This window comes from Cibotium barometz, chromosome 48 (assembly GCF_041138505.1).
Source record: "Cibotium barometz isolate CiBa-2024 chromosome 48, ASM4113850v1, whole genome shotgun sequence".
Classification (NCBI taxonomy): Eukaryota; Viridiplantae; Streptophyta; class Polypodiopsida; order Cyatheales; family Cibotiaceae; genus Cibotium; species Cibotium barometz.
This window is the reverse complement of record NC_141093.1, coordinates 39,693,478-39,721,435: the sequence shown is the minus strand read 5'-3', so window position 1 is coordinate 39,721,435 and position 27,958 is coordinate 39,693,478. Positions and strand designations below refer to the sequence as shown.

The 27,958-nt window shown below is 40.0% G+C and overlaps 1 protein-coding gene across 1 annotated transcript; it reads left to right on the top strand.

Annotated features, from left to right (window-relative positions):
- The first annotated feature begins 41 nt into the window (after window positions 1–41).
- On the top strand, window positions 42–27,905 carry LOC147611170 (uncharacterized). The gene is made up of 3 exons (XM_086785347.1): window positions 42–148; window positions 27,398–27,578; window positions 27,678–27,905. The coding sequence occupies exons 1-3, from the start codon at window positions 42–44 to the stop codon at window positions 27,903–27,905; spliced, it is 516 nt and encodes a 171-aa protein (XP_086641473.1).
- The last annotated feature ends 53 nt before the right edge of the window (window positions 27,906–27,958 follow it).

The following is a 27,958-nucleotide window of genomic DNA, read 5'->3' as shown; positions in this document are numbered from 1 at the left end:
AGCCCATGGAGTCTTTATTAGATTACACCCTTTGAGCCAACATGGAGAATCTTGCCAGAAGCCTACTCCACCATGGAGTCGAGGCGGCAACCATATGTGCCATATTCTCTTCGAGTGCCAGACTTAGAAGAGCTGCTACCAATGGGAGGTGAAGGCACTTTGTGGGAAAATGTGGCACGGCACACCAAATTGGCAAACCCACACTTAGATGAACTGCTGAGATTCGCATCATCTCACATTTATGATCAGTTATATGTTGGAATTAGGGTTGCAGGAAAGCACACAAAGCTTGGAGAAGAAGAAGCAAGAATGCACACGACACAAAGTATTAGATTGTGTCAATGTACAAAAGATAAGTTAGCCCTAGAAGGATGGGCGTATATACAAGCCGGGGGAAAAAACCTCCTAAAGAGGGAAAAAGTGCCCCGGCGGTCCTAAGTGTGTTCACACACATCACTGCCTATATATATATGGCAACAAATCCCCCCTGGGAGTGATGGTGTGAACGAGAGCTGGTACTCATGTATAGGGGAGTGCCATGCCCGAAGTAGATCAATCCACAAAGGGGAGCAAGCCCAAAAATTTGCAGAAAGCTTCAAACTTCTCACGAGGAAGCGCCTTTGTGAAAAGTTCGGCGAGGTTATCCTGTGTTGGCACATAGGCCAAGCTGATCTCTCCTGCTGAGAGTCTCTCCCTGACATAGTGATAATGCACCTCAATGTGCTTTGTGCGAGCATGAAAAAATGGGTTTCTCGCAACTGCCAATGCGCTCTGACTGTCAGTGAATAGAGGTGGCAGACTCCTGTCCAACACCCAAGTCAGCCCCATAAGCCGTCTGAGCCACACACACTCAACTGTAGCTATGAAAGCTGCCCTGTACTCAGCTTCACAACTAGAAGTGGCCACAGTAGGTTGCTTCTTGCTCAACCAAGATATGCATGAGCTATCGAGCATGAAACAAAAACCACTTGTGGACACTCTTGTGTCATAACAACCAGCCCAATCTGAGTCCAAAAAAGCATGCAAATCTGGCGGCAACGATCCCCCCTTGGGATAAAATAACCCAAGATGTATGGTGCCACTCAAGTAACGAAAGATGCGTTTAACTGCCTTCCAATGCTGAGACCCTGGGCTATGCATAAACCTGCTCACCTGAGACTGCAAACTGAATGTCCGGCCTCGTAATGCATACATAAATGAGGCAACCAACAGCTGTCTGATAGAGTGTGACATCAAAGTGATCTCCAGCATCATGAAGACTCAACTTCAAACCTGTCTCCATTGGAGTAGCAATAGGCTTGCAGTCTTCAAGGCCAAATCTCCACAACAATGTCTCAATATACTTTGTCTGACACAAAGCAATACCTCCATCACACTGCTTAAATTGTATCCGCAAATAATGATGCAAATGCCCCCAATCTGACATCTCAAAAGAAGCATTCAAATCAGCCTTAAAATCAGCAATGTGACTCTCATTTGGTCCTGTGAGCAGCATGTCATCAACATATAGAGCAATGATTAGATGTACATCATCCACACGTTTAGCATACAAAGTGCTTTCTGTTGGACTATTCTGAAAACCTTGTGCAGTCAAATATGCATGTATCTTTTCATACCAAGCTCGTGGAGCTTGCTTTCAACCATATAAAGCCTTTTTCAACCTGCACACTTTGTTTTCCTGCCCTCTTTGAACAAAACCACGAGGCTGCGATACATACACCTCCTCATGCAAATCTCCATTCAAGAACACAGTCTTTATGTCCAACTGATGTACATTCCAACCATTATGAGCTGCCAATGCACAAATGCTATGAATGGTAGTCATACGACAAGTGGGAGCAAAGGTCTCATCAAAATCAATGCCCTTTTCTTGAGCATAACCCTTTGCAACAAGTCTAGTCTTATAGCGATCAACACTGCCATCTGGCTTTCGTTTCAACTTAAAAACCCACTTACATCCAATGGCCTTTTTACCAATAGGCAAATCACACAAAGACCATGTACCATTCTTCATTATAGCATCATATTCACTTTGCATTGCAGCCAACCAATTTTCTGATTTTTGTGCCTCATCAAATGAAAGAGGTTCTTCTCCTTCACACATACTAGACACAGCCAAAGCATAACAATCTGATGCATAAGAGGCATGCTGAAAACTTGAACGAGTACGACTAGACATAGGTGCATCAATTTTACTATCACGCAAGGTTTGCACCAGTCATTTAGGCATACCTCTAGCCTGCTCATTTTCAGCCCTATCCTCATAGATTACATCCTGTAAATCTACATCAGAAATAGGCTGATCTATGATGTCGTTTGAAATCTGCATACGCTGAATATTTGCCTCATTAGGACTTACATTTGAATTCCCACCTGTAAACAGAGGCAACAACGTATCAAATACATCTCGTAAGCTCACACCTGTCTCTTTGGTACATGATAACAAAGGCTGTACAGCATCTTCCACAAAAACAACATCTCGACTAATCAAGATACGCTTTGACTGCGGATGATACAATCTGTAACCCTTGCTCTCAACACTGTAACCAACAAAAATGCATTTGACAGCCTTATCATCCAATTTTCTGCGTTGTTGCATAGGCACTAAAGCATAGGCCAAGCAACCAAAGACACGCAAGTGACCAATAGAAGGCTTCCTGCCATGCCAAGCTTCGTATGGAGTAATAGACCGCAAGGCCTTAGTGGGACACCTGTTGAGTACATATGCAGCACACATGACAGCCTCAAGCCAAAATGCATGTGGCAAAGCTTGGCTCTTGACCATACATCGTGCCATCTCCATAAGTGACCTGTTTTTTCTCTCAACAACACCATTTTGCTGAGGGGTATACGGCACTGTACATTGGTGTTTTATCCCACGACTAGACAGAAATGCATCAAACTCTTTAGACATGTACTCCGTCCCTCGATCAGAACGGAGGGTGCCCACATTACAATTGGATACATTTTCAACCATAAGCAAAAACTGTTTGAAGCACAAAAACACTTCGGACTTTGCCTTCAGTGGATATACCCATGTATGCCTTGAGTAATCATCAATGAAAGTCACGAAGTACAAGTGTTACCAAATGACGGAGTTTGCATAGGCCCACATACATCACTATGTACAAGTTGCAATTTGCGAGTGGCCCGCATAGAACCATCCTCTGGAAACGTAGAACGCTGCATTTTGCCCAAAATACAGCCTTCACAAACATGTTTCAATGGTGCCTCAAGAGGGGGCAATGAAGCAACCATATCAAATTTCTGCAAACGCAGCAAACTAGCAAAGTTTAGATGACCAAAACGAGCATGCCATAGTTTTGCATCTGAAACTGCCTTTTCATCAGAAACTGCATTTGCTGAATCTTCCACACACTTGTCATAAGAATTGAGCCTATACAGCCCACGAAACAAGGTGCCAGATACAATAATCGTATCACCAGAAGTCAAATCATGAACAGTACATCTGTCATCCACAAATTTGACTACAAGTCCAAGTCTAGCAAGCGCAGAGACAGATAGTAGATTCTTCTTTATCCCTGGCACATACAAAGCATCTGAAAGTGTGAAAGCGCTGCCATTTGCAGCAGTAAGCATAATTTTACCAATGCCCTTCACTGGGTAAGAAGCATTATTGGCACATGTGACAGTATTCCCATTAGGGACAGCCTCAAGACAAGTGAACATATCACGATGCGAGGTAATGTGCCTTGTAGCAAAAAGAAAAAAAAAGTTAAGCTCCCACCTCGATGAGCTTGGGTAAGCGGTTGAAGGAAGTTGGAAGCAAGCACGTGATGAACGAAAAGCAATCGAAGAAGAAGACACGAAAAGCAATTGAAGAAGAAGACACAAAATCACACAAGGCAAAGTGATGAACAAGAAGACAAAAAATTTGATTTTATGGTGTAGCCGTCGGACAAGGCAGCTATGTTTAATAAAGGAGCCACGTGTCATTTTATAATTGGCCGCGGTTCTTATCGTTTCACAGCATGAATTTCTTTGAACTCTTTCACGACATGAAACACCAAAGGATGGTTCACGGCGTGCATGACTGTAGGGTGGTTCACGGCATGAACCATTTTCCTACAGTTTCACGTAGAGTTTATAAGATCAAATTTTTATCTTTCGTGCTCAAACACTCACACATGCATATGATGATGCATTGCTTACCTTGTCCCTTTTATTTTTACCACATGAAAGGCACGAGCCTACGCATCTTTACCATCCCAACGAGCTTGTTCAGCAGTGGGTAAAACAGCAGCAACAGTAGAGCTGCTAGAACCTGCAACATCCTCAATAGATCCTACATCCACAGAACCTGGACATACATCCATACCCTGCACAATGTTCCACACTCCTTTTGCAACCAAAACATGCTGTATCATGTATGCCCAAAGTGGGTAGTTGTTGTCTCCATCCAGTTTGTCATCAGCAGACAACATGCGAAATACATCATTGCTGTTATCAGCCATGGCCACTGACTGAAACTGATGCAAAAGCTACCTGTAATGAAGCAAAGACTGAACAGAAAATAACTCGTGCTATGTAGCACGGTCCACAATAGAATACGTATGCCTGTTTTGCAGAAAACTGCACTGTCAAAATTTCTGCACAAAATGACGAAAACACCTGTGCAGAACTTGAAATGTAAAAACGGAGCCCGAAATGACCTCAGATTCAATTTCTGAGAACGCCAAGCCCTATGGGCTTATTTGCAAAGTATAGGGACGTGCAAGCGCTCGTGAAAGCTCACCTCAATCGGAGAACGTGAGTCGGAGGGTGTCGGCGGCGTAGCCCTGGGAGCCGATGCCTGCTCTGATACCAATTGTTGGAATTAGGGTTGCAGGAAAGCACACAAAGCTTGGAGAAGAAGAAGCAAGAATGCACACAACACAAAGTATTAGATTGTGTCAATGTACAAAAGATAAGTTAGCCCTAGAAGGATGGGCGTATATACAAGCCGGGGGGAAAAACCTCCTAAAGAAAAAAGTGCCCCGACGGTCCTAAGTGTGTTCACATACATCACTGCCTATATATATATGGCAACATTATACAGGTGGTAAAAGCAGCACACGGGGTGGATATACCGCAATAGTATAACAGATGATACTAACTCGTGCCTGGTGGACTTTGGAATATAGCTTGATTGGCTCAAGGAGTATCCCACATTGCTAGATTATAGTTTTTAGTACGAGTGCTCCCTGCCAACACAGAGAGTGGATTAAGCTAAGACTCACTCCTTTATAGTTCCACGAAGCAAAGCAATAGGATTCCCATGTATGCTACAACTTCCCTTAGTTCTTGCCATCAACATTCTAGGATATAACCAGTCAAAGAAATCAGATGATGCTGACATGGATACAAGCATGGCGTAGAATACCGCAGAATACCAGATCCCGACATAGTGACTGCTGCCAACCATAAGATTTTTGAAGTTGATCATAGTTCTCATCAATCAACCAAAGGAAAGATACGATGGATATGATGCAGAGTAGCTATGCTTTGATATGAACAAAGGCCCGGATGAATGAGGAATGATGCTTTATTTTATCATCGCCTCAGGTGTCTACCAGGATACATGCATGTCACATTCGAAGACATGGTAGACATTGCATTCTGGACATCACACTCAGCATTCATAAGAACCCTCAAAAAGCTTCAATTATGCCAAAACTTCTACAGACATGAGTTTGACGGCTAGGTCTTTCGACCTAGGTAAAGGTTCTAAGGATAGAACCTACATTAAGTAGGGGGGATGTTAATCCCATTTTGGATTAACAAAGATGATCCTCCATTTGAGGACATTAACAAGTGTTATGTAAAGGCACTATAAAGGTTGTACATTATGAGATACTAGCCAGCCATGGCTTTAGTTAGTAAGTTTTGGACACCCAATTGTGAATAAGGGCCAGTTGTACTACATAAGGAAATTTCTCATAATGGAAAGATACAATCCCCTTTTGTGCTATGAGAGCTCTTGTCTTGTCTTGTGTATGAGAGAGAGAGAGAGAGAGAGAGAGAGAGAGAGAGAGAGAGAGAGAGAGAGAGAGAGAGAGTACTCTAGTGCATGTGCCTCTTCCATGCTTGTGTGTGGGAGAGTGAGAGGACGATTGCCTTGCATTGTGGTGTGAGTGACTCCGCGGTGGTGAGATAGAGTGGAGGTGGAGATTGGAGGATTTGAGCTTCCAAAAGCAAACTTGGAGAGCCTCAAAGGGACGTGAGCCCGAAGCATTGGTAAGTACCCCACGATAGTTGTTGTCTATTGCTTCTTCCGATTGTGAATGTGTGGAGTTCTCTTGGGAGGTGCAGTATGTAATAACAGCCATACGTCATGCAATTATATATAGAAAGTTGAAATTGGTCTAATTAGCATAAGGGCATGTGCAAGAAAGTATGGGATGAGTGTAACATCTCTCATAATTCCATATTCAAATGATCGACTATACTTAAACCTGAGTTGATGTTACCTCAGCATATATGATCATTCATATCAAAATCCTTAGATTATGCTTCATAACACATACCCACTGCACCAAACTTCCTTCACCAACTGTGGCTATTATAGATCCACGTGATTCCATCATGTCACAAATTTGACTCCAAAGGAGTACACATTTGACTTTTTTGTGAGCTTTTGTCACTCAAGGAATTATTTGGTAGAGCCAAATACCTGTGTGATAAAGATACTTTAAATGTGACATAAAAGCAAGTAACTCAACTTCCCTGGTCAAAATTGCATGAGAAGTGGTAAGAAGGTTTTTACCACTTTATTATATATGAAATATGAACAAGAAACTCAGAACCCGAAAAGTGCATTGGAAGAGTCCTTCTACTATGTAGTAGCCTACAAGAGACATGAGATATTGGTGAAAAACCCTACTAATCATGTCTTTGTTTTGGCTCAAAACTCATTTTCTCCTTACCCTTTATGTTAAGGCATCATATTCCTGACATAAATGTGGATATACCTCTATGGCAGACATCATACACCTCCCTAATCTTATCATATGCTCATATATCAGATGCTTCTATATATAGCAAGACACATCACTTCAATTGATAACCATGCTTTTGGTGCCCCGATTCCCCACTTTAACACTTGGATGTATCGCCTAGTGGAACTAGCTAGCCCATAATCTATGTGTATTACTCACCTCCTTGCATGATGTTACACCACACACATACAAGCTACCCCTTGTAGATCCTCAGGCGCCCCACCTTTTACTCACTCGCATATCCTCAATAGAGCACCAACCAAGTTTTATTATAGCCATACCCATGCACCCCAAGGTTGCTAGTAGCATATGTGAAAAAAGGTATCAACACTCCTGTCATGTTGGGGAGGGTAAGGGTCATGCTAGAGGTATGATATAGCCTCACCCTAGTTTAGGTTAATCATTCATAGCATTAAAATCACTTTCAACTTCATTCATCATTACATGAGAGCACAAAGCAAAAAGTATTGCACCTTGATCAACCCCGCTAAATAATGTATATCAATGTCATATTGCATGTGATGCCATACAGTTTAATTGATCTCTCACATGCTCTTCCTAGCCATTCTCTACATTTACCTTGAACACAATTTCTTTCTATACTAGGTATAAAACATAGCTTTTGCATAGTATAAAACATACTATGTTTTATACTAGGTATAAAACATAGCTTTTGCGATGCGATGGATCAATCTATCTGAAATGTCCAAGAACAAATTTTTCTCCTCCATTATCAGGTACGACTTCCCTACTGAAGTTTGTAAGAGATGGCAATCAAGGCATATTGGGTTATTGTAATAGCTTTGCTACTATTACTTGTTGATTATATTCAAAAATAACATGAAATATTCTTTTTAGATATTAAGGCATGTTCTACACTCTATGTAATGTGCTGATTTTTTCTTTTTGTAACACCATCCTATTTTGCAGAATGTACCTGCATGTAAACTGTCTCTTGATTCCCTGCTTTCTTAAGAAATCAATGAACGCATTGGAGAAATACTCTCCCCCACCATTTGATCTTAGACATTTAATATGCATATGTTTTTCCTTCTTGACCAAGGCTTTAAATCTCTAAAAGTGAGTAAACACCTCCCTTTTCTCCTTCATTAAATAAACCAACACGTTTCTAGTGTGATTATCAAACGAATGAATGTAACATAATACTTGCAACCTATAATTTATTTGCAATCTTGGTCATTCCCTATACATCCAAATATATAGCATGAAAAGCATGTCAATATAAGGCCATTGTGGATGTTATATATCTGGCTGTATAACATCTAATGGCCTTGTATTGACATGCTTTTCATGAGGGAATGCATGTTTAGCTTGCTTTACCAAGTTTTCATGCTTTACATATTTTATACATACCATTAACCATAAACTTTGGTAAACCTAGAAAATAATATTTTGGGCCTGCATAGACTTCAGCTCTCTCTCTCTCTCTCTCTCTCTAATTGCTTGTTCGAAACCCGTGCGTATCCAAATTGCTAGAATACGCGAAAAAGAAGAACATGCATTGACACCAAAATGGGTTAAATCTCCCCCACTTCTGCAAGAAAGTGTATTTAAATATCTTTTTGCATTACTTGTGAGTCAAAAATAATTTTTACACTCCACTTCAGGCCTTGCTCTTAAAAATAGAAAATTCTAAGCTTTTATGCATGAACCTGCTATAACTTTAAATAAGAAAGGGCTACAGCAGTGCAAGGAACACTTATGTGGACCATGCATGATTGGTGGGGCTATGGTGGAGAGGGCTCTGGTCACATGACCATGCATGATTGGTGGGGCTATGGTGGAGAGGGCTCTGGTCACATGACCATGCACAAAACCTTTACACATTAATTTAAGTGCCTACTAGATCAAATTAACATTATTTTCCCTAAGTCTTTTTCCAATCTAACCTATCAAGTGCTATGGAGTCAACATCAACAGATAGCCAGTGTGTTGCTTTCGATGCTGTAATGCACACAATTGCGATAGATGCAGGTGACATTTTTTTCCTAGATGGTCCGAGGGGATCGGGCAAGACCTATTTGTATAATTGCTTGCTTGCGCGAGTACGTGTACAAGGGTATGTTGCTTTGGCCAATGCATCGTCAGGTATTGCTTCTCTACTCTTGGCGAATGGACGTACTGCACATTCTAGATTCAAGATACCTTTGAAGCTAAACAATTCTTCAACTTGCAAAATCCCTGTACATGGACAACTTGCTGAGGTTTTGAGAGTTTGTAATCTCATTATTTGGGATGAGGCTCCAATGATTCATCGTTATGCTTTTGAAGCATTGGATAGGAGTTTACAAGATGTATTATTCTCAGATAAGCCATTTGGTGGAAAGGTTGTATTAATGGGGGGAGATTTTAGACAAATCTTGCCTATTATTATGAAGGGAAGACGTGAGGATATTGTTAATGCAGCATTGTGTCGTTCCTTTCTATGGAACTCTATCAAAGTTCTAAAGTTAACTGGAAATATGCGTATTCAATCAAGCAATACTAATGGATGCAATGAGTTTAAATAGTGGGTCATGAATATCGGGAATGGAGTGGATTGTAGCGATGATAATACGATGGTGACACTACCAAGTAATATGGTCTTGCAAAGATCGACTCTTAAAGACTTGGTACATTGGGTATACTCTGAATTGGCTATCACTACGACATATGCTTCATACTTTAGTGAGCGTGCTATTCTTGCTCCAATAAACAGTCAAGTGGATATTGTGAATAAGACAGCTTTGGATGCAATGCCTGGTGAGCCTAAGCAATATTTCAGTGCAGATTCAATTCTTGAAAATGATGAAAATTCATTCCTATATTCCACAGAATTTTTGAACACAATCGACCTTCGGGGCGGATATCCACCTCATTGCTTGGTTTTAAAGTTAGAAGCTCCTGTTATTTTGCTTCCTTCGTAACTTGGATCCAAGACGTGGACTCTGTAATGGTACACGGATGATATGTAAGGCCTTTCACTCTAAAGTCTTGGAGACTAAAATCATCACTGGTACTAAAGTTAGTGAAAGAGTATGCAGCGAGGCCCAACTACCATTCGGAGATAGTTTCCCATGCGGCTGGCATTTGGCATGTCAATAAACAAATCACAAGGCCAAACCCTAAATGTCTTGGGGTTGTATTTGGTGACTCTAGTGTTTACTCATGGGCAATTGTATATCGCGTTGTCACGACCACGGTCTCCTCATGCCGTGAAGGTGTTACTTGAGGATAATGCTAATGTGGAGTGTTCATTTGATGATCTTCAAAGTTATACACCTATAATAAACAATATTGTTTATAAGGAGATCTTGATGACTTCAGAGTGACAAGTCAGGTTTCTTATTTAAGTTCTGCAATTTGATTAATTTTGTTGTGATTTCTTTTTTTATACATATTTGTCCATGGTAAAAGTACCTATTTTTGTTGTTTATGTTTTGACAGACATGTCTAAGATTACCTTTACATTAGACATGCCTTTGTCGAGGATAGTAGGTGAGTTATTCTCTATATTTGCATAACTTTTCTTGATTACAAAGTATGGAACATGACATTCTATACTGATGTCTATCTGTATAGAGCCACCACTATGGTCAGCTCCTATTACTGCCCGACGTCACGTAGCAGGGATTATGATTGATGCTTATAGATGATGGGTAAATATAAGTATAATTGTTAGGCATTGTATAAATATTTTTTGAACCTATATATAAATAATTGTATAACCTATTTGTTATGCTTTGATTTTAGGATATTGCATGACATTGATACGTTTATGGTGGTAAGAGTTGTCGATGAAGGCATCGAGATGTACGGGATCGGTGTTCCTGATGACGAGTGGGGTGTCTATTTGTTTTGGAGAGAGATGGACAGATGCTTTGTATCATTTGAAAGGTATTCAGTACCCGATGACTGGTTGTTTCTTACATCCTTCATGTGTTATTCGTTATGGGTTTTATACTAGAGCTCCTCATGTACCATCCACTCGATGTTCTATTGTACGAGGTAATTTTGATTATGTTTTTCTATTATAAGATTTTTTTGAGATTTTATTTATCGATGTGTCGTTACGTGCAGGTCCTTTTGAGATTTTATTTATCGATGTGTCGTTATGTGCAGGTCCTTTTAAGATTTGATTTATCGTTGTTTCATTTGTGCAGGTCCTTTGCATTCATCGATAGTAGAGTATGTGTGGGATGGATCACCACTTTACAATAGAGAGCGTATTGTGAGGAGACAAATGAATGATCCTTCTCACAAGAGAAGAATTCAATTTGTTGATTCTGACATTACTGACTGAGAATACGTATTTTGTGGTGCATTTTGAGAATATGTAATATTGGTCCTTTTTTACATCTTCGTATGCTACATTACTATGATATTTTTGTTTTCGCTATAAATCTACGAGACATGGATGTTATTTTGAGATATGTATATATGAAGTCACTTGAAATAATGTATTGTGTTTACTTAAAACATGACCTAAATTGGAGAAACTGAGCCTATTTTTTTGGGAACTCTACCTGTCCCACCACAGCAACGCACGGGTCCAATACTAGTATATATTTAAAAGCTTAAATCTTAAGGGGATGAATTTCCTTCTTAAAGAAGCAACACCCAGCGGGTTCACTTAGGAGCATTTTCTTAGATATATATATATATATTTAAGCGCTGAAAGCCGTAAAGGTTATTTCTTATTTCCATAAGCTTTTAAAATCTTATTGCTTTAAGATTTCAAAGCTTATGTCTTCCATAAGCTAATCTCAAAAGCCTTACAAAAGCTTTAAAAGAAAGCTTTGACATCTTCAAAGTGGCAAAGTGGGTTACAAAGTGCCAATTGTGGACATCTAATTTCAATAAATTTTTAGATTTTGGGGCAAAAGAAATTCAGCACAAGTGATCAACTGATGTTTTCTTCCTTGACTCCTTTGAAGACCCAACAAGTTATTTCCTGAGTTCATTGTAGACACATCAAGGTGTTATTAGATTATTATTTTTATTTAGATTATTATTTTTATTTTTCGATTGGACGTCATCGACTTTCACTGCTTCGACAAGCCTTCTTTCGAAATATATGGGAGTCAGATAAGTTTGCTACCTTTTCTACTTTATTTTTGCAATTCTATAATATTTTACTTATTTCTTTTGCAATGGAAATCTCTATAACCTTAAAAAAAGGAGGGGAACTCTACCAAAGCTTGGATTAAAGCTCTAAAATTTAAAAGCTTTTGACTTTAACGTTTTTATTTTGTTTAAATATGTTGACGTTTTATTCTCACCTACTGCACATCTATTTAATCTTGAAAAGAATAAATAAATAAATAATAAAAAGAGCAATTATTATTGTTACCATCTTGACCCAACATTGGATTCAATGGTTTTAAATGTTTTCTCCACTCTACAACAAGAACTCACGTCTAGGATAAAAATTTCATACTAGATCCTAATATTAAGGCTCACATTATTCTAGGCCGTAAGATCATTTCACCTCAGTAGTATATAGACTTGAGTTTGTACATGTATATGTGTGTAAGCTTGATATCTACCATTGCTATTTAGAAATTAAATAAAGGATTTCAAGACAAGCAACATGAGACTTTAAAAAGTTTTCTCGAGGTTTACTTCTTACAGATTTCATCAAGGATTGTTATTTTTCACGAGTCAACCATGAGGACGACAACTTCTCTTTCGATCAAGAGGGTAATTCTCAACATCAAGGTATTTATGATAATCCAGGTAAGCCTAAAACTCATACTTATGTATTGTTCAAATTTTTTTAAAATTCAAATATATTGGTCAAGATAGTGCAATGATTTATATGTACTTTCTATACGCGGAAGAAAATACATATTAGACCATTCACTATCAGAACTCGAGTGAACTAACAATCATGCACATAAGAATGTATGTAACTTATTGTTAATATTTCACATTCAACCTTTAAAACTTAACACCTCATTTAATACACTTTCTTTAAATTATTCTCTTTTCTATTTCAAATAAGGTTAACTAGGTGTCTGTGAGAGATACTTGTGTTAGTGTCTGTGAAAGATACTCTTTTGATGTCCAAGGGGATAGATAATTTATCACAATCTAGTGTTGAGAGAGAGATTCTATCTGTGACTAATATTATATTCTAACTCTCTTTACTTGCTAATTAAATATGAAACTGAGGTTAGTTGCAACCCAAACAAGAGAGAATGTTATGATAATTAATTTATTATTGGGTGATCCAATAAGTAAAACGAATATCTTGGGTGACCCAAGTGTGATTAATTTGGTTGTGAGTGAATCCAACCAACTATGACATGTGTGACGCATGTAACAAATGTGTGAGTTTGAGTGTGAGTGTGAGTGAATCTAATCAACTCTTTTGAATTAATTAGGGTGACCCTAGATGGTTATGAGTGAATCCAACCAGCTCTGTGACACGTGTGAAGCGTGTGTGGTATACTTTGTGAATATGTGTGAGGCCTATGAAAACATTGTGAGTGAATCCAATGTACGAGTTTGATTGTGAGTGAATCCAATCAACTCTTTTGAATTAATTCTTGATGAGGGTGACCCTAGTTGGTTGTGAGTGAATCCAACTAGCTATGACACCTGTGAAATGTGTGGTATACTTTGTGAATACGTGTGACGCATATGAAAACATTGTGACTGAATATAGTGTAGGAGTTTGATTGTGAGTGAGTCCGATCAACTCTAAGACATGTGTAACACATGTAAAGGTTCTGTGAGTTTGATCGTGAGTGAATCCAATCAACTTTAAGACACGTGATGTGTGTGAGGATATGTGGGAGTGAATCCACTTAAATACATAATGACATTGTGAGTGAATCCAATGTGGGAACAATTAATGTGTTTGATCACTCGTGTGTGCTGATAGTTATAACCGAGGACGGTTATCTTTCTCAAACGGGAGGACTATTATGGGAGTGAGATTTTTGAGAATATTTTATGATGGGAGTGAATTTGATTAATTATGTGTGATGCATGCATGGTTTATGTGTGAAGCATAGTAGTGAATTATTTCTATTTGTTAGAATTATTTTTGTGAGTAATTCCAAAGTAATTGTGATCTAACATTGTGGACTATGTTGAGTATAGATCTTGAGTTCAAGAAACCAATGTGGGCATTGGACAAGATTATCTAGCCAAGCACATGTGCACTAAATATTTAATTTTGTATGGTTTGGTCCATTGTACATATGTTGGGCAAGGTTTATTTCTGATGAGATGCTTTATTAAAAGCATTGGACTAAGGTTCAATTTTGTAAAAGCCCAATTTTGGAAAAGCTATGCTATTTATGGCTCCAAGGGCTAAATTATTAATATGATTTAAATACCGCATCATGTGGGAGTGGAGCCACACACGTCGGGGGGGAGATTGCACCCAATCTTGTGTTCTTTGATTTTTCATGCTCTTGATTTATGCTATGATGTTATGGTTAATTTATTTTATTATTTAATTTATGGAATAATCTAAATAATCTAATCTCCATGTACCATGGTCCTGTAACACATACCCTCATAGGAGAAGAAGGTATATAATGTACTATTATGTATACGAATTTCAGGTGCATTTTGGGCACCGCAAGGTTTCTGCAGACATTCTGGAGAGGCATCATTTTGGATTTATTCTGCTTGATTTTGGGTATTTCAGTTGTGTAGCAGAAAAGATTTGGTGTGCAGCAGCATCTATAGTGTCTTCAACAACATCGACTATCATACTTTCACTAGTAACATTCTATTCTCTACTCTGTGTTATTTTTCATACACTTTGCAGGTGATTCAGTCAGTTGGCAGCCATCCGGGGTTGCATTCAGTGAATACTAATAAGTACTTGCAGTGTGTTAAAAGATTTTGCATTTAGTAGACAGTCATGGTTGGCAATAGTGATGTATTCAACATGTTGTCTGCTGAGGACAAACTTGATGGGACTAACTACCCATTGTGGTCCTATATGATGAGGCATGTACTAGTTACTAAAGGCCTTTGGAATGTGGTCAGTGGTAGTGAAACTCATCCTGTTTTTCACAACTACCAGTGTAACCAGGTGCTGCAAGTACATCTGAAGTAGTAGAATCTGATACAGATGTGGCTCCTCCACATGCACCACTAGTACCTCCCACTGCTGCTCAAATGAGATGGGATGGAAGAGATGCACATGCACATGCATTGCTTGCACTTTTTGTGAAGCGAAGCATTATCTCTCATATTTGGTCATGTAAGACTTCAAAAGAGGCATGGGATGCACTTGATGCATTATACCAGATGTACAATGAAGCATGTGCTGCATATCTACGCAAACAGTTGGAGTCTGAGCACATGAATGAGGGAGACTCAATGGACATCTTCTTGGCTAAGATCAAAGATTTTAAGGAGCAGCTCGCTAGTGTGGATGACATATATCCTGATAGTACATTGGTGCCCATAGTTCTCAATGCATTGTCGGATTCTTATCAGAGTTTTTCCTCTACCCTTAGACTCATGATGAAGGGAAATCCAAATTCCCTTACATTTGATGAGTTGGTTTTAGTACTCTTGCAAGAAGAGCAGTCTAGGCAAAACAGATCTGTTATGTGAGTTGGTGACCAAGCTTTTGTTGCCATTCAGAAAGGCAAAGGTAAAGCTTCTTTGCATGGTGGCTATAAGCCAAAATCAGAATCCTCAGGTAAGGATGCAGAGAAACAAGGTGATAAGCCTAAAAAGAAGGGAAAGTGTCACTATTGTAGGAAACCAGGGCACTACATAAATGAGTGCAAGAAAAGGCTAGAGAAGGAGAAAAGGAAAGAATCGAGCATGGCTGTGTGGCTGATGCATCTGCACCAAGTGCAGAGAAGAAAGAATCTGCCAGTTTTTCTCAAGATGATTGGGCATGGATTGTACATTGCAGTTATGACCCTTCTGTTCATGATGTATGCATGTCAGTGGGCAGAATCAGATGCTTGGTACTTTGACAGTGGTGCTAGTAAGCAGATTACTTCACAAAAAAATTTGTTCTCATCTTTGGAATGTGTCCCAAGTGCAGGAACCGTCACATGTGAAAATGGTTCCTCATATCTTGTCAAAGGAGTTGGTAGAGTTGTGCTCACTGTTGTAAATGGGGGCACATTTACTCTTTCTAAAGTTTTATATGTGACAGGCATTAAGAAGAACTTACTGACAGTTTCAACCTTAGCCTTGTCAGGCTTGATGGGGTGAAATTTGTGGATGATAGATGTACAGTTTAGGATAGAAACGATGGTTATTCTATCATTGCCTCAGGTACCTTGTTTCATGGGCTATACAAGATGGATGTATTTGAGAAGTTGTAGTATGATGCTTGCTCAGTCTCTATGACTTGTTCTATGAGTGATGACCATATGGCAGTTTGTTATGCCTTCTAATGCATGATATGGTGTTTGAGTTGCCAAGTCTTGATACCCCTGCTAGACATGTATGTGAGGGGTGTATTCTTGGTAAAATGCATCGAGCATCATTTCCAAAGGATGGATCTGTGAGAGCTATTAAGAAATTATAGCTTATACATAGTGATGTATGTGGTCCTATGAGGACACCATCTATTGGGGGATATCTCTACTTCGTTACTTTTATTAATGATTACTCTAGATATAGTTTGGTGTATCCATTAATGTAGAATTGATGGATCTATGAGAGCTATTAAGAAATTATAGCTTATACATAGTGATGTATGTGGTCCTATGAGGATACCATCTATTGGGGGATATCTCTACTTCGTCACTTTTAGATGATTACTCCAGATATAGTTGGGTGTATCCATTAAAGTAGAAGTAAGAGGTTTTTATGTGCTTTAGGCACTTTGTATCCATGGCTGAAAATGCATGTGAATGTAAAGTTGGCACCCTTCGTTCAGATCGAGGGGGGGCGTATATGTCCAAGGAATTTCATGCATATATGGCTGAAAAAGGCATAAGGCATCAATGTACATTGCCATACACATCTCAGCAAAAAGGTGTGGCTGAGAGGAAGAACAAGTCTCTCATGGAGATGGCACACTAACACCATATTGGGGAATATGGGAATTTCCCACAAGTTTGGGACACGTGGTCAAAAGTTTGGATTAACCATAACTTGAACACCACTAATCCAAAATGAGCGCTTTATAGCTCTTTAGATTCCATTTTTCAAGCGCTTTCCAACGATAGGTCATATGATAGGGTTTTGAGAAACTTACAAACATGTTATCCATGTCTCCTTTTTTAAGTATTCAAAAATAGAAATTGGAAAATTCCCAAATTCACTAATATGGTGTTAACTGTATGGTGAAAGCCCAAGATTTACCTCATGGTTTTTGGTTAGAGGCAACTATGTGCGTAAACTACGTGTTGAACAAATGCCCTACCAAGGCCTTGTAGTCTAAAACTCCTTATGAAGCTTGGCATGGCAGGAAGCTTTCTATGGCTCATTTGCATTGTGCCTAAGCAACAATGTAGTAAGCTTGATGATAAGGAAGTTAAATGCATATTTGTGGGATACAGTTCAGAAAGCAAGGGATATAGACTCTACCATCTGGCCTCAAAGTGGGTTTTGGTAAGTAGAGATGTTGATTTTGTTGAAAACTCAGTTTACCCCATGCTTTCATGCAAAAAACAGCAGAATGTATGCTCCCAAAAGACATGTTTTATTCACTCCTACCTTTGTTTAATGGAGGGCAACCATATGTAGAGCAATTGAATTCTCAACCAAGTGCTAAAATTTAGCCTTTGCAGGTGCAAAATTAACCTGCAAATCAGCCTTTTGATGAGGCAATTATTGAGGATGTAGTGAATGAGGAGAGAGCAGCCATAGAAGAATCTAGGCATATGCGAAAATGGCTTGTGCAGACATTGAGGGATAGCAAGTTGGCAGCTCCTTTACCTAGCAGAACTCGTGTAGATTCTCATCATGCAGATTATTCTCATGTGGATCATGTTCTCATTTCTACTTTATGTAATGAGGAGGAACCTATTTCCTTTGAGGAAGCATATGATGATGATCATTGGATGCATGCTATGCAGGATGAGTATAACTCTATACTCAAGAATGACACCTGGTATTTGACAGATCTACCTCATGGTAAGAAGGCCATTGGTACTAAGTGGGTTTACAAGTTAAAACGCAACGCAAATGGTATCATTGGTCGCTACAAGACCAGACTTCTTGCAAAGGGGCATGCCCAACAAAAGGGCATTGATTATGATGAGACCTTTGCACCCACATCTCGTATGACTACCATTAGGTGTATCATTGCTTTGGCAGCACATCATGGGTGGAATGTACATCAGTTGGACATTAAGACTGCATTCCTTAATGGCGATTTACATGAGGAGGTGTATGTATCATAGCCTCCTGGTTTTGCTGTGAAAGGAGAAGAGTCTAAAGTATGCAAGTTGAAAAAGGCTCTTTATGGCCTTAAGCACGCTCCTAAAGCATGGTATGAGAAGATTCATGCATACTTGGTTACAAATGATTTTTGCAATAGTCCAACAGAAAGTATCCTCTATGTGAAGAGAAGTAAGGACACATTTTTGGTCATCGTTCCATACGTTGATGACATGTTGCTCTCACGCGACCTAATATAGATAAGATTTCAGCCTTTAAGGCTAATTTGTAGTCATCGTTTGAGATGTCAGATTTGGGGCCCTTGCATTAGTATTTAGGGATTCAGTTTATGCAGTGCAATGATGGCATTGTTATGGTGCAGTCTAAATATATACATAAGCTATTGAAGAGATATAATCTTGAAGACTGTAAACTTGTGGCTACACCTATGGAGACAGGTACTCGACTTAGTCTTCAAGATGCAGGAGACTCTTTTGATTCTAGTTCATTAGGAACTCAATGGAGTCTTTTAGGGCCCTTTAATTTGCCATTGCCTAATGGAGGTGATTAAGAAATAGACAAATAGGGAGATTACATGTGGATTGAAACCAATGGTTTGTAAGAGCCTAGAAGGTAGTGGTCAAACTTAGAATAATAGGCTAAATAGGCTCTTTTTAAATTTTCAAAATCAACTAAAACTCAAAAATTTAAAACGTATATGAATTTTTTTCCTATTTTTTATAGAAAAGGATAGCTGCAGCCTGCAGCAGAGCCTGCAGCCATCATTAAGTAAGGTCTCTAAAGTGATAGAGGCCCAAAAACGAGTTCCCATGCATTCAATGCACATTCCCCTTCACTTTCCACTATCCCTCTCTCCCACGTTCCCTCCAAAACGCTCTCTCTTCCCCCTTTCTCATAGCAGGGCGTTTTTCACTCTCTAGACTACTTCTTTTAGCTATCTACCTCTTGATCTACCTCTCTCTTCACTCAGAAACCTAGATCTATAGCTATAGAAGCTTGATCTGCAACCTCCTCTTAGAAGCTATGGAATTTTGGTCCTCACTTACATTTCCTTCCTTCATCCTTCTTCCTTGTCCAACCTCCTTTTACAGAGTGTAACAGCAGAGCTTAGCTATGGAAGCTTGATCTGCAACCTCCTCTCAGAAGCTATAGAAGTTTGATCCTCACTTACATTTCCTTACTTCATCCATCTTCCTTGTCCAACCTCCTTTTACAGAGTGTAACAGCAGAGCTTAGCTATGGAAGCTTGATCTGCAACCTCCTCTCAGAAGCTAGGGAAGTTTGATCCTCACTTACATTTCCTTACTTCATCCTTCTACCTTGTCCAACCTCCTTTTACAGAGTGTAACAGTGGAGCCAAGCTATGGAAGCTTGAGTTGCAAATGCTTTGGCTCTCATAATCTTACTCATTGTCTCCTCTCACCCCCTCCAATATCCTCTTTCAAAGTGCAGTAATAGCACAGCCAAGCCCTTGGAACTTGCTCTACAACTCCTCCTCTTTTTTACATCTCCCTAGTCTAAGTTTTTTTCTCACCATTCTATTTTCCTTTGCCATCAAGGTTTATAATCTCTCTAATATATACATCTGATGTCTTCTTCTAGAGCTCGAAGGCCTCCGATCAGTATTCAATCTCTCTCTTGTAGCAGTGGTCAAGATGAGGATGGGCACTGGAACATCAAACAGTACGAGAAGTGGAATTGGATTACGATGCAGCCTAGTACAAGAGGAACCCACAAGGTGTCAAAGCGATACGTTGATATACAAAGTCACCATTGGAAAGGGCGGATATTGGAGCTCAAACAAGATCGTGATGGAAAAAAGCTAGCCAAGGTCCAACATGTTTACAAGGCAACATAGCTGAAACTAGCAGACCATGACCAACGTCAACGATTTCCTGCAAATTGTAAGTTATTTCACCACTTTATATTCTTGTTTTTAAATCAATTGTGTGCTAATAATGGTATACTGAGCACTGCGTGTGTAGATATTTTTCCCTTAAACTATAGTGAGTGGGAGCCTATGGAGGCAATTTCAGGAACCTTTGAAGCATACCATGTGGAGCTTGGTAGTTTAATCTTTGGGGGGTGTCCAGCTGCACAACTTCTTGCACGAAACATCTTCTTCTATGAGGATACATATGTGGTTCCCACGACAGCAAATGGTACTGGAAAATTAGTTCCAAAACCTATGCCAACTCTCACATCTATTGAATGGCCAATTCCAGACAATGCTTCAGTGGCCATGGCTTGTTTGCAGATCGAAAGCAAGGTGCAAAATGCTATGAAGTGCACATATGGATCTCACAAAGCAACCATAACCTGCTTCATACCTCTACACCTCTTTGTGTACCTGTTCCGTAGTACAAGTGACACACATCGTACCCCAACTTTATGGATTGCAAAGGGGGAGAGAGCTCTGACTTGTTTCTTATCACCTGCATGGGATAAAATATTAGGGAAAATTTGGACTCAAAAAGGGGCCTTGTAAGAGATCCCTTGGGATGGTGATGTGGACAAAGCAAGCCAATAAATCCACATATAATATTGGAGGGTACGTGCGTCATTTTTGAGTTCTTTATTCCATTAACTGACATGTAGGGTGTTTTTTAATTCAAAACAATGCATCTTGAGTATAGTTTTTTATTCCCACTATGGTGCCTTATTTTATTGAAAAAAGACACCACTCTCTTTCTTCATTACACTTTTGAATGTAACGAAGCCAACTTTGCTAACCAAACTTGAACTGAACTTCGTCCCTGCAACCCATCATCTTGCATTGTCTCCCTCATTGTCTTCCCGACTGCACAACCACAACCACTCCAAATCCGAATTTTTTTGAGCGGGAGGTTTTTGATTTTCTCTTCTTCTCAAGGCGGCAAGTTTTGAAAAAGGATGGAAAAGTATTTGTTCTTCATGCACCATACCTGCTTGTGCATGAATAACAATCCCATTTCTTACCTTTTTCAAGTGAGGGTTGTGCTTACAAGTACTCTGTACATTTTGGTTCATCCAGGATACCAACAAGTTTGTTTGATGGACAAGGAGGTATTATTTAGTGATGTTGTCTTTTGGTTTTAATGAAGCAATCTTCTTCACGGGAGATAAGTGTAATATCTTTGGTTTTTTTTGGTTGAAGTGTGAGTTCATGATGCTTTTTGGTGTTGTTAAAGCACAGAACAATGCAATGGAACCTGTGCAGCAAAAGAGGAAAAAGGTGGACATCCACTTCCAAGTAGAACCCGATTATGCTCCCTGCTGTAAGAGAAATTGGTCTAGGCCAGCATGCGAAGCCCGCATTACTGAGCTTCGAAATGAAGGAAAGAAAAATATGGACCTATGGTTGGATGGTAGTATTTACCCACCAGATCCAACCTCCTCTCAATCTCCATCATTCTTTGGGTTGACAAGTTTCTTCAAGTTTGTGTGTGAGGGTGAAAATGGATTGCTTGGGTATTGCAAAAGACTGTTTGGCCAATGTCAAAGTATCTTTGAAAGACATTTGAGTGATAGAGATGCCAGGATAAAAATGCTTGAAGGTGCGAATTTTTACTTGGCATCGATCACAACAGCTTTGCAAGCTTCAAACGAGGACAAAGCAAAAGTTTGTGCTGGGTTACAAAAAGAGTTTGATCATTTGCAGCAGACTATTTGTAAGATGCAGGACACTATTAAGGAGAAGAATGAAATTTTGGCAGTTCGAGAAATCAACAATTTCACATTGGAGAGTGAGAATGCACACCTTCGAAAAATGCCTAAATGCAATCAGTAATAGGCGTGAACCCCCAAATCGTGATGCTCCAGGAGTGGATCCTAATTGGATCCAATTCTTCCTATCCCTTTGATTAGAGTTCATATTTGTGTTTTGCATGCGCTGGTTAGAATAATTGAGAAACTAGTCTACATATACATCGAATTTTCATGGAATATGAAACCAGCAGTAGAGAGTGAAAGAACTATTAAAAAAATAGAGCAAGTGCTTTCAGATGCAGGTTTACATTGTGGTCAAGTGAAGATTGAGAAGGACTTGAGAAGATCAGGGAGGACCGGAAATGTTCCTAGCAAACCATGTTTTGGAGGTGCAAAAGCCAGAAAGTTCTTATCTAATCATACCCAGAGAGGTCATCTGGGTACAGATTTTGAGGTGTGGAGGAAGCTTCATGCAGCTGTACCTGATCGAGGCTCTTCAGGACAAGCAAGGGTGGCAAAGGCCAAAGCGTGGTTGGCACTTGATCGCCTAGCACCTTTGTTGCAAAAAGCAAGGTTTGAAGATGGGGATGTTGAGAAATTTGAGGCAGTTGTGACAGAGTTCTACACTAGCTATGAAAAGGCATGGGGTGGGACAAACTTGACACAATACATGGTTATTACTTGAAAACCTACAGCTTTGAGTTTTTTTTGTTGTTCAAAAAATATTGTACGATACTAAATGTCTTGTTGTTGTTGAGCATTTGTAGCACATTTTGCATGCACATGGAACCTTTTTTGCGGAAGAGTTTGGAAGCCTTGGGATTTGGTCTACCCAAGGCATGGAAAGATCTCATTGGCAAGCACGTTGTGCCTATCAAAAGGCCACACAACATGGAATAAAGAAAAGTAATCCCATGAAGCAACTATGTCAGTGGTGGTATAGGCGGATTCAAGTGAGGGCTCGTGTGAAGATCAAACATGCTGAATCAGCTGTGTCATGTGCAATAAGAAAGGTTCAGGCTGAACGGAGACGTTCAATATATGTCTCCTCACAGGGAAAGCAGAATCATGCTGAATGGCTAAGACAACGACAAAGACAGGGCAGAGTGTGGAAGAAAATTGATCATTGAAATATATATTGTAAAACAATGATGTAACTGTGAAAGATTTTAAAAGAACAAGAGCTTTCATCTATGTCCCATATAAATGTTTCCAATATATATACATTTCATAGTTTGTAATGGTAAACAAGAAGAGTATTGAGAAATTCTTCTTCAACATTGAACTCCTCAATCACATGAGGAGTGTCCTCCTCTTCAGCAACATCCTCAACGGTGGGACTAGCCTGACGAGAAATCGTGTCTTCACTTTCATTTGTTGCATGCGGCTATGTACATTCTTCATATGTTAATTGCACGTTCATGTGCAAGAAGCATAAGAAGGCATAAGAGTATTCCATCAAGTGGCATTTTCTTTTGTGAAAAGGGCATAGCAAAGCTCTCTTCTTATCACATGGCATCTTGTGCCAATCCCTTTTTTTAACCTCTGCTTCTTCTCCGGCGACACCTTGAGATTAAAATGAATGTGATTTTTCCCATCAATCATCATTGGTTCTTCATTTGTGAGCTCGTCAAACTCTTGCTTTGCCTCTTCGAAGTATCCATGATGGCTAGAAAATGTATCCTCCAGAGAAAAATTGCAATTGAACATCAACGAAATTGCAGGGTGCAAATCATGATGTCGACATTTGTAGAGGAAGTCATATAATAGAGTTGCAGGTGTTTCTTTAAGCTCTTCGTCCACATCAAACTCGACTTGAACTTGCGCCATGGCTGAAATCAAGGGTGTAGATAAGACATGGAAAATATTAGTTCAAGCAATGAATCAAGAGACAGTCGATCTTAAACAACAAATCTCTGTGTGGTGTGAATGTATTCAACATAACGCGAGAGGAGATGCCAGAGGAATCCAGGTATTCCTCCTCGCGTTGTAGTGAATCTATTTTCCCTAACGCAAATAAAATTGCAGCTAAGTCAAGGACCTCTTCTCGCGTTATGGTGAATCGATTCACCATAATGCGAGGAGGAATATTGTGCTTCCTATGGGACCTTCGCTCGCGTTATGGTGAATTGATTCACCGCAACATGACGACTTTATCATCCTTTGGCAACGCCTCTTACGTTATGGTGAATTACAAATAAAGATAGTTCTCCAGTACCCATACTGAGAGAGGAGGTGCCAAACGAATTAAAATACTCTTCTTCGCAGTTAATTCACCATAAGGCGAGGAGTCATAGGTTTTCAATTCACCTTAACGCGATGAAAAGACAAAGCAAGAAGTTCTCCATGACTGAAACCAAAACAACGAAATAACAAAAGAAGAAGGAAGCACAAAAGAGATAAAAATACCAGGAAAATGAATTGTATACAATCGTCGCAGGAGATGGAGATGAAGGAGGTTGGAGGTTTGTCTTTGACGTTGGATACAGGAGGATGATTGATGAAGGAGGGTTGGAGGAGATAGTCAGTCGTTGATGGAGATGAAGGAGGGTTGGAGGAGATAGTCAGTCGTTGATGGAGATGAAGGCCATTGGTGGGGAGATAAATGAGAATACGAACTCCAAGAGAGGCAATAAATGAGATGAGTATCCTAAAAAATCCGTTTTTAATGCTACGCGACATGTCAGCGCCACGTTTTCACCCGCCATTCCATGAATGCCACGTGGTAGCCTGCCGTGTACCTAGCACGTGTACAAGCTATAAAGTTTAATCAAAGCCCTTTTTAATGCTATGCGACACGTCAGCGCCGCCTAGTTGCCTTGGCAGCCCGCCAGCACGTGTGTTCGCTCTAAAAACTAATCAAAGCCGTTAATCAAGCCACCTTTTCGTCCTCTTATCGATTTTGCCTTGTCCCGTCCTCCTGCTTGCCTCTCCAGGTGACTTCCGACTACCGCCACAGTACTGAACCGATTTTCCACCTCCTGCACGACAGTCTCCATCCATTCGCACGCAAGAAATGTAAGTTTTTGTATACTACTTGATTGTTTTGTAAGTTTCTTGTATATTGCTTGTTTGTTTTGTTTTTTCTTCGACTGTTTGCCTTCTGCCGTGGTGATTCGATTCACCTTAAAGCACACGACGGGCCATTAGAATCTCAATAAGCTCCATGTCTTATGGTGAATCGAATCACCATGGCAGAAGGCAAACGTAAGAGATTCGCGATAATCCTCCTCCCGTTGTAGAAAATCGATTCACTATAACACGAGGAGGATTGTTTTGCTTTGACTGGCCCTTACACTCGCGTTATGGTGAATTGATTCACCATAACGCAAGACCAAGGGGCAAAGGATTCACGATAATCCACCTCTTATTGGTGTCAATTAATTCACCTCCTACACGACAGTCTCCATCCATTCCCACTCATAGAATGTGATGAAAGTGTATTACTTGATTGTTTTGTGAGTTTCTTGTATAATACTTGATTGTTTTGTTTTTCCTTCGACTGTTTGCCCTCTGCCATTGTTTTCTCTTCGACTGTTTGCCCTCTGTCATGGTGATTCGATTCACCGTAAAGCAGACGACGAGTCATTAGAATCTCAATACTGCTCTATGTGTTATGGTGAATCGAATCACCAAAATGCAAGACGGAATGGTAAGAGATTCGGGAGAACCCTCCTCCCGTTGTAGTAGATCGATTCACTATAACGCGAGGAGGATTGTTTTGCTTTGACTGGCTCTTAGTCTCGCGTTATAGTGAATCAAATCACTATAACGCAAGATCGAAGCTCAAAGGATGCACGATAATCCGCCTCTTATTGGTGTCAATGAATTCACCATAATACGAGAAGGATTATTGTGTTTCTGTGGGCCTTCATCTCGCGTTATGGTGAATGGATTCACCATAACGCGAGGAAGTGCATATTGCTTTCTTGGCCACCCTCTCTCGCTTTATGGTGAATTGTTAATCGTGTACTACTGAATAGCAAAGTTTTCTGCTTTTTCTTGCGTTTTCAGATGGCTCGTGTAAGGCATACAGCTAGACCCATTGACAATGCAGCTCCCTCATCTACTGGGAAGAAGATAGGCGTTCTGAAAGCCTCAAGATCCAGGAAATCAAGCAGTCCTTCTTGATTGTCCAAAACGCAGCCTAGACTAAGGCGTTTCGCAGAGCATTCGGCAGCCCTGCGAGAAATCAAAAAGTTTATGAAGAAGCACCCGACAGCTGCTATTCCCAGATTGCCTTTCCAGAGGCTTGCCAGGAGAATTTGTGAGCAGAATGGAATTTTGTTTAGGTGGAAGGCATCGGCCTTGTTTTGCTTGCAGGAGGCCACAGAAGATTAGATGATCGAATTTTTTTTGGATAGTTACGTCCTTGCTGCCCACGCACACAGGGTGACAGTAATGAACAAAGATTTTTTCAGCCTAGTAGCCCTTCGTTTCAGATACGATAAGTTACTTAGACCAGTTACGTTTACTGATGAACGAATGTTACAAATTTTGGATGTCCGTCCTGTACAAAAAGTGAGAATTGAAGAGGTGACCAAGGGAGGTCCAGATCATGAACATTAGACTCGGGCAAATTTAATGACAAGCGCTCAAAGGGAACATCAAGCTGCAATGCTTGCATTGCAAACAAAAAGGGAAAATGTTCGCGCACTCCACGCCATGAATCGGGAGGCGCTGCAATTTTTGTTGCCGGAGTTCTATGTACCCTTTAATATTAGAGGGCATAGATGTTATTTCCCGATTCATGCTGAAGAAATCAACATTTTGTTTGATCCCAAAACTGAAGTCAACGACAAAGTGCTCAGATGTGTTTTAAGGTATACTCTTTTCTTCTCCCACAATTTTTCATTCTTGGCTCTTAAAGTTGATGCCTCACTCTTGATATGTTTCCTTGTGAAGTTTTGTTATTTCGCTATTGCCCGAGGATGTACAGCAACGAGTGTTCCAGATTGATTCACTGGTCTCAACACTGTTGCTAGTAGAGTCAGTTCCGTACCTCGATATGCTGAACTGGTTTCGGGAGGTCCAGCTGGACGATGCCCGAGTATTTTTTTTGGCATATCATGAAAAGTGAGTTTGTCTCTCTCTCTCTCTCTCTTGCATGATGTTTATAGGAATCACCGTACACGAGTTATATAGTGCTTCCTTTGGATTGAAACTAATAGAAATCTATTGTGCAGTTCTCATTGGAGTCTTCTACTAGTCGACGTGCAAGAAAATGTCATTTACCTTGCAAATTCGACATCTGGTGTCCATGGAAATGTTTTGCTGTAAGTAAAAATCATTAAGATACATATTATTGTTTGAGTTAGAAGTCCGGATTGATCAGGATAATGATTGGTCTCTGTTTACAGTGGAGTCAGGAAACTAATGGCAGCTTACGAGAGCCTCAGCATGGACATCGACACCCTGGATCGATCGACCATCCGAAGGGTTAGTGTCCCCAAACAAGAAGATGGCTACAGCTGTGGGTGGAGGGTTGCACTTAATGCAATGTTGCTGCTACGAAGCATTTTTCAGCTCCCTTCAGAGGATGTAAGCATTTTCAGCTCCCATATGCATGCATGCTCTTGTTTATCTTCTTATATATTGTCATGTTGATCTTATTTATGCCTTGATGAATTGTGATGGCAGTTTCCATCAATGTCTTGCTACGTGGACCTAGATGTCCAAACGTTTAGGGAGGAAACGATTGCGAAATTGATCGAGGTCGCTGAAGTTATGCCTCCAGACGGGCCAGTGGACTTCATCCCGCCCAATCCACGAGGGGGGATAGGCCCCCCTGAGCCTCTTACATGGGCTCCATACTTGGGAGAAGAGCCATGGCTCCATCCTGAAGCCGATACCTATGGGTTCCAGTAATAAATAGTTTTTTCCTTCTTCCAACAAATGTACGTTTGTAAATATGCAGCTAT